A 7,470-nucleotide genomic window follows, 5' to 3' on the forward strand; every position below is an offset into this window, starting at 1 on the left:
GGAGAGAGAGAGAGAGAGAGAGAAACAGAGGGAGAGGGCGAAGTAGAAGGAGAGTGAAGGAAGTATTCCGTCCAGCGTGGGAAAAACACAAACACAAACACGCAACGCCACTGACGTTTGAGCCGTGAAGAAGGCAAAAACCACCACCACCGCCACCGCCAACAAAAAAGGCGTGCAAGTGAACCACAACATCCAAAACAAACACCATGAACAGCGCCGAAAAAAAAAACACAGGCAGAAAAGTATATATATATAAAAAAGAACTACAACAAAAAAAAAGGCAAAGAAAGAAGACAAAAAAGAGGAAAGTGGCAGGAATCACACATACTTCGCATACGCGTGTGTGAACTCGGGGGTGCAACACTTACGGGTGCCCTCATAAAAAAGCAAATGAAAATAAAGTACGAGGGCCACTTTGATATTTGCTTCTTCGTGTGTATATATACACACACACACACACGCATCTTCCTGCGTGTGTGGTCATCTCCCTCCAGACAGCGCCCTTACATTTTGGTGGGATACTTCGTCTCCCACTTCCTTTTCGCTACTAACACCACTAAGTAAAGTAGAAAAAAAAAACAACAACCGCCGCACACGTTTCACTCCCCCTCCCCCTCCTCGTTGTCTGCCCCTTTACACATTGAGTTTTCCCTCACGTAAAGCCCAAAAACTGCCCTCCTCCTCCTCCTCGCTCGCAAGTTTTCCCCAACTTTTTGCCGTAGGCAATAAAGTTCTTACTTTTTTTTCTTTTCTTTTTTTCAATTATAATCCCCGTCCTTTTGCCCTTCCCCCACCCCCACTCCTACTATTTCACGCCCACAGCACCGAATTAAATGCCATCACAGGCCAGTTACGCGTGCGTATGTGTCCGTGTATGTGTGCGAACGCAGTTATGTGCGTAAATCCATTGCATGGCTTTTCCCCTCCTCCTCCTCCTCCTCCTCCTCCGCCCCCTCCCCGTGCAAGACGTCGCCTACGGCTGAAGCATGTCGCGTACGCCATACTGCACCAGCTGCCGCACCATCGACAACGTGTCCGTCGTGGAGTTGCACGGTGAGTCCAGACTTGCCACCTCCTCCGCGTCAGGGCGGTCGCCGCCGTCTTCGTCGTCGTCGTCGTCGTCGTCTCTACGCACCGCTGCAGAACGGATGCCTGAATAAATGCTGCCTGGCGCACGCGTGTCGGAGCGGGATGGGGACCCGCCTGTGTGTGGATCATTCCTCTCCAGGCTAGCATCCTTCCGCGGCTGCATGAAGGGCACGCATGCGGAGAGGGCTCGCAGGATGCTGGGGAAGCGGAGGGGCTGCTGCCACGGGGAATTGGCCACGCTACGCCGCCACAGCGTACGGGAGCTCGCGTCACGTTCGCGAGAGCCGCGGGTGCCAGCGCTGGGCCCTGCCGCGAACCAATCAGGGGTGTCTGCGTAGCTCTGAAAGCAGGCCCCGTCGCTGGGGGTGGTGGAGCTGCCGCGCGGGGGCGAGATGCTATGCAGCTGCGACTCCACCTCCAACCGCCTGTGCCGTTCTTCGAAGAGGAGGCCTTCCACCCGTTCGCGGTCCTCGCGTTCCTCCTGCAGGAGTCTGGCATACATGGCGAGTTCGCGTTGCGCGTGTGCGGCCTCCACCTCATTCCTGCCGAGTTCCTCTAGTAGCTTGTGGGCCAGTTCCTTCTTCGGGATGTAGTGGATGCCGCCACCGTTTTCCTCCGGGATGCCTGGCAGGTCATAGATGATAGGCGAGAGCGTGACGCAGGGTGTCACGTTGCCCACCTCACCACCCGCAGGCAGCTCATCGCTAGTGGGGTTGCCGGTCCTATGGTTAAGCAGCGCACCCGCCCCCGCGTCCTCTGCCTTGTCCATCTCCGTGGTGTCGCTTCGCCGCCGCACCTTCACGAGGGCGGCCAGCTGCTTTTCTAACCACACGATGCGACGCAGGGCGAGCTGCAGCTTTGACTTCAGCTCTTCCTTGGTGTCAAGGTGGTTGACAACCGGTCGGTTGCGTATCCGCTTTGCGCGCTTGGCGAACTGCAGGGTGGAGAGGCTCTCCGCCGCGTCCCGCGTCTCGGGGGAGACCGTGCAAAGCAGTGTGGTGAAGGCGTTGCCGCCGATGCTCTCCTGCAGGAGGCGCGTGAGCTTGGAGTCGCGGTAGGGGATGTGTGTGAACTGCTCCCGCTCCTTCCCGGTGGCCGTCAGCTTGCGGATGACGTTCCCAAGCAGCGTGAGGGAGAGATTGATCGTCTGGGCCTCCTTCAGCCGCAGTCCCTCTGCCCCGGTCGCCGAGACCCGCTCGGAGCCCGCCAGGTCGACGAGCGTCAGCAGCGAACGCGTCCGCCCCCCGCTGCTCCGCCGCGTACGTTCCTCCTCCTCCTCCGCCCCCCGCTGCTCCGCCGCGCCCTCCGCCTCCTCGACGCCCCACTGCTGCAGGGCAACAAAGACAAAAAAGTGGGAGCGGCTGCTGCGTTCATTCAACGAGGTTGCGCCGATGCGGCGCGTCCGCGTGGCCCGCAGCAGCGTCTGCATGGCGACGTCAAAGGAACGCACCGGGAACCAGGAAAGCCCACTCACGGCAACGCCCCAGTCGGGGTCCTCGCAGATCTTTAACTCGCACGCTGCGGGGGGCACCGACCGCACCGACCGCAGCGACCGCACCGACCGCGGGGTGACGGAGTTGCAGGGGCTGGAGACGCTCGCGGCACGGCTAGAGGAGTTTAGCGGAGGTCCATCGGCCAACACATCCCGCATCTCCTCCTGGTAGAGCTCCAGCGCCCCGATCTCCACGTGCCAGCCAGGCTTGGGCGGCACTTCACTGCCCTCTTCCTCCTCCTCCTCCTCCTCCTCCTCCATGGCATCAAGGGCGAGGGCGTGCGGGAGTTGCTCCTGCTCCGGCTCTACCGGAAACTTCTGCTGCAGGAGGGTGAAGAGGCTCTCCAGCATGCGCGGCACCAAACCAAAATCCTCCGGCTTTTGCAGCCGCTCAAGCATGCCACCGGCCGGTCCAATCATCGAGTGGGTCTTGCCGCTCCCACTTTGCCCGTAGCACAGTATGGTGGCGTTGTACCCCTGCAGCAGGTAGCGCAGCATCTTGTACCCAACACACTTCATCGTGTCGTTCTGGTCGGCGGCCTCGCCAAGCGCGGCGTCGTAGGCGAAGTAAGTCCTACGACTTTCCAGCGACGCTGTTGGGGTGGCGGAGGTGGTCTGAAAAGTATTTCCTAAAACAGGTAGCTCCCGAAGGGGCGCCGTGTATTCCACCATGCCGGGACCATCGATGACGCGGCAACAAGGCTGCGCCATCTTGTTTGAGATCATCGGGCGAACCCGCACAATTACGCACACGTTGCCAGGCCCCATATCACTGAGGCCGGGCACGGCTGCCTCCTCGGATACCACGGAGTCCACGTTTTTGGGCGTCACAAGCAGCGTGGGAACTTCATGCACGGAGCAAGACCCCGTCGCCGTGCTGAAGCCGTCACCGCTGCTGAGGTGGGGACTGTCCTTGCGGGGCCGTCCCACGGCGGCCGCCGCCGCCGAATGTTTGCTGGCGTGCCCCCCACCGCGCGATGACGGCGAGTCCCACTGCAGCGGTGGGGAGCGACTGACGGTCGCGTCCGGCGGGGCCGTCGTCGGCGTGACGCTGCCGCGTCCAGCGGCGTTGGACTGCATTTGCGGGGGCGGGGAGGCCGGCGTGGCGGCTTCGGCCTGCCCGCCGCGTTCCGGCGTCAGAGACATGCGGCAGTAATTAACAAACCGTAAAAAGAAAAAAAGGCAAGAAAACTACAATTAGAATAACAAAGCCTCCCCACCCACAAGAACGAAGACCTAAATATCCACACGGCCCCGCCGGTGTGAGCGTGGCGGGAACGACGGTGGGCGCTGGAACTACTTGTACCGCTGCACCTCCGCAGGGAATAGGAAGGAAAAGGAAGAGACTAACACAGATAAAAAAAAGGACAATCAAGCGGAACACCACTGACGCAGACGGTGAGCGAAGGCGCATGCACCAGTAGAGGCTGAGCCACAGCCAACTCCCCACCCCCTACCAGGCAAAGTAAAGGAGAAGGAGGAGGGGGGAAGTGCAATAAATAAGTATGAACACTCGAGGAAAAACATCCAGAAAAGGAAAAGCAGCAGCAAAAGCAATTTCGGCCTCCTCCTTCCTTTTTCCCCTCTCTCTCCCTCTTTTTTTCTTGCCTTCTCGCTTGTTACCCATCGCCCCTTCAGTGGAGGGGCAAATCGTATTTTCACAGAGAAAGCTGCACGCACACACGCATTATGTATGTATTTATTCTACGCCTCGTTGTTGTAGAGTGTGTGTGTGTGTGTGTGTGTGTGAGAGAGAGAGAGAGAGAGAGAGAGAGCCACAGGCCTCTTGCGCACGCATGCGCGCTTACTGTTCTTTTTTCCTTTTCTCGTTTTTTGGTTAAGTTTATGTTTCTGACATCCTCCAATAGATGCAACGGCAGAACAACCCGGTCTAACGACCGTAACTGCACACACAGCGAGGGAAAGAGCAAGCGAGGCACACACACAGACACACACACACACATATATATATATATATCTTGTCAGTATGTGTCTAGCAGCCAGAGGTCACCACCGCTGGCTTGCCGCTCTTGCGGTGCACGCGAACCTGCGTGGGGTCAAAGCCCTTTTCATCCGAGCGGAACACCGCCCACGACGGGGTCGGTGCCGCGTACTCCGCCGCTGTAAAGTCCGTGCGCCCACTCCCGGCCAGCGCGGTAAACTTGTCGTAGTCGATCCACGTGTGCCAAACCCCTTGCACAAGAAAGCGGCGCAGGGCAATGAGGACGCAGCAGCTGTGCTCGTGTTCGCATGCAATGCTGTATGGGCCGCTAGACGCCGCTGCTACTCCTTCCTGCGCTGGATTGCCGTTGCTGACATTGTTCCCCGTCTCGTTATCCGACCTCTGGCTCGCGCTACCATGAAGCTCGGCCTCGGCGGGCGCCTGCGCCAGCCACGTCCGCTTGTCTTTTGGGGCGGTGTCGGCAGCCAGCGCCGCGCAGAGGTCCGCGCAGAAGCGCACCACCTCCTCGTGGCGCGGCACGTTCTCCTTCATCGTGAGCGTCGAGGTGGAGCTTGTGCCGCAGTACGTGACGCCCTTCACCTCGATAAAGTCCGGCCACCCGAGTCGCACGAGGTCGGCGTAGGCGGCAACGTTCTCCGTGTTGTACTGATTTACCAGCGTGAGGCGAAACACGGTGCGCTGCGGCTTGCGACGCAGCTCCCGCACGCAGGCCAGGCAGCGCTCCCAGTAGTCCTCAAACAGTGGGCGGTCGACGCGCTTCAGCTCCTCCGGCGTGGGGGCGTCAATGGAGAGGTAAAGCTGCGTCACCGGCTTCAGCAGCCGCAGCTGCTCCGGGAACTGCGCGTTGGTCACCATGAAGGAGGAGATGCCGCGCTCGTGCAGGAGGTCCACAAAGGCGTTGATCTCCGGGTACATGATCGGCTCCCCGACGAGGGAGAGGGCGCAGTGGCGCACCTGCATCCCCTCCTCCAGCCGCGCGGCGGTGACGCCGGGCACCCCCCGCATCTGCTTCATCATCTGCTGGTGGCCCGCAATCCCCCCGGCCACGAGTTGCTGCGGCGGGTCCACCTTCCAGCGAAAGGTGCGGGAGACGGGGTTGGTGTGGTGCCGCCAGCAGAACACGCACTTGTTGGCGCACGCCAGGCTCGGCGTCATCTCCATGCACTGGTGCGAGGCGATGTTGTAGAAGGTGTGTTTGTAGCACCCGCCCCGGCCACGCAGCATCGCCTTCGTCCAGCGGCACAGCTTCACCCCGCTGTGGGAGCCGACGAGGTGGTAGCCCTGCCGCTGCAGGTTTTGCCGCAGCCGCGGGTGCAGCAGCTCCGGCGGGTCCCCCGCCGCCGCCGCCGCCGCCGCTGCCCCGTCGTCGTCGTCGTCCGTCACGGCATCCTCCACGTCGTCCCCGCAGGCCTCACTTTCCCCCTCCGCCGCCGCCGCGTCGTCGTCGTCGTCGTCGTCCTCGCTGTCGGGCGCCGCATTGGCAACCGCCGGCGGCCGCGTCGTCTCCGCCCGCCGCGGCTTTCGCACCACCACAACCCCGTCCGCGGTGAAGACGACGCGGCCGACCCACTTCACCACAGAGGCCGTGAAGACGTTGAAGAGGGGGACCGTGTTGGCCTCGCTTGCGTACACCGGCGGCGTCACAAACGTCGCCCCGAGTCCCTTGCACCACGTGTAGAGGTTCTTTGCGAAGCGGTTGAAGTGGTTCGCGCCGTACGCAACGTCGCCGAGGCCAAAGACGGCAAACCGCGTCCTGGCGAGTGTGTCACGCGGCACCCGGAAGTCGGTGTAGGCGTCCTGCAGGAGATCGGCAAACATCTGCGACGACGCCGGCGCGGTGCCGTTTGTGTAGGTGCTCGCAATGAGCACCACGAAGCTGTAGGCGTGGCTCTCCAGCAGGTGCTCCACACTGCACTGCCGCGCCTCCTCGGCGAGCCGCAGCACCCGCACCTCCGGGACGTAGCTCGCCGCGCCGCAGCACGCGGAGCCCCGCTGCGCCACCTCGCCGGCCGCCTCATGCAGGGCGGCGTTCAGCGTGGAGAAGAGCTTGTGCGCCAGCTTGCACGCCGTGTTCGACTGCGTGGCGTACGCGATGAGGATCTTCTTCCCTGCGCCTCCGTTCGCGGGTGCCTGGCGGCGGGTGCAGCAGCCGTCTCCCTGCGCCTCCCGCCCGCTGCCGGTGGCGTCGCCCTCCGTCGCCTCGGCCTGCGTCTGCTGCGGCTTGCGGCGCAGCCGCCAGCGGTCGAGCAGCGTTCCGATCGTCATTATGACGACGGGGAGGAGGGCGCCGAGCAGCGTCCACAGCAGCAGCTCGGGGGGCAACGCCATCAGCGCCTCGGCGAGCGGCTGAAACATTCCCGCAGACACACTTCCGTTTCTGTTTCTTTTTTGTTTTGTTTTAAATCCTTTTCTTCTTTGCCCCGCCGCGCCGCCCTGCCTTTTCCCACACAACACTCTCTTCTCCCGCTTGTTCCTTTTGCTTTTTTTCCCCTTCCACACTGTAATGTGTGCGAGGCCTACGCGCGGCGGCCGAAAAAAAAACAACAACAACAGGGGGAGGGTGGGAGGGGAAAGAGGAAGCCCGGCAAGACCGCAGTGGTAGTAAGAGAGGCAACAACATGGAGAGAACGAAGGAGGCATGCGGCCCACAAAACCACTTGCCCCCCAGATGCACACACACACACACAATGCACAGAAATATATACACATGTCTAAAAGAAGAAGAAGAAAAACGGAAGGGATAGAGAAAGAGACGACGCTGAAAACCTGTTTGCATGTAATTCATGCCGCTGCCCTTGCGTGGCGCTGGTATCCGGGATGGGTGGCGTCTGCCCTCCGCCCTGCTGCGGCTCTCCAGCGCTGTGGCGCCAATGGAGACAGGCAGACAGAGAGAGAGAGTGCGTGTGTGAGAGAGAGAGAGAGAGAG

At 61.1% G+C, this 7,470-nt stretch overlaps 2 protein-coding genes across 2 annotated transcripts, besides 12 other annotated features; both read right to left on the reverse strand.

Annotated features, from left to right (window-relative positions):
* The first annotated feature begins 1 nt into the window (after window position 1).
* Window positions 2-57: a sequence feature (GA-rich).
* Window positions 58-139: 82 nt separating this feature from the next.
* Window positions 140-164: a microsatellite.
* Window positions 165-219: 55 nt separating this feature from the next.
* Window positions 220-301: a sequence feature (GA-rich).
* A 143-nt stretch (window positions 302-444) lies between these two features.
* Window positions 445-463: a microsatellite.
* A 211-nt stretch (window positions 464-674) lies between these two features.
* Window positions 675-694: a microsatellite.
* Window positions 695-922: 228 nt separating this feature from the next.
* Window positions 923-948: a microsatellite.
* Window positions 949-973: 25 nt separating this feature from the next.
* Tco025E_05271 (putative MCAK-like kinesin) lies at window positions 974-3,727 on the reverse strand (the record flags this gene model as incomplete). The annotated part of the gene is made up of 1 exon (XM_029372172.1): window positions 974-3,727. One exon carries the CDS (start codon window positions 3,725-3,727, stop codon window positions 974-976), a length of 2,754 nt encoding a protein of 917 aa, XP_029227710.1.
* A 569-nt stretch (window positions 3,728-4,296) lies between these two features.
* Window positions 4,297-4,329: a microsatellite.
* Window positions 4,330-4,356: a microsatellite.
* Window positions 4,357-4,518: 162 nt separating this feature from the next.
* Window positions 4,519-4,544: a microsatellite.
* Window positions 4,545-4,574: 30 nt separating this feature from the next.
* Window positions 4,575-6,899, reverse strand: Tco025E_05272 (uncharacterized protein; the record flags this gene model as incomplete). Its single annotated transcript, XM_029372173.1, has 1 exon — window positions 4,575-6,899. One exon carries the CDS (start codon window positions 6,897-6,899, stop codon window positions 4,575-4,577), a length of 2,325 nt encoding a protein of 774 aa, XP_029227711.1.
* A 14-nt stretch (window positions 6,900-6,913) lies between these two features.
* Window positions 6,914-6,943: a microsatellite.
* A 272-nt stretch (window positions 6,944-7,215) lies between these two features.
* Window positions 7,216-7,252: a microsatellite.
* A 165-nt stretch (window positions 7,253-7,417) lies between these two features.
* Window positions 7,418-7,470: a sequence feature (GA-rich).

This window comes from Trypanosoma conorhini (assembly GCF_003719485.1).
Source record: "Trypanosoma conorhini strain 025E chromosome Unknown Tco_14.4_contig_00300, whole genome shotgun sequence".
NCBI lineage: Eukaryota > Euglenozoa > Kinetoplastea > Trypanosomatida > Trypanosomatidae > Trypanosoma > Trypanosoma conorhini.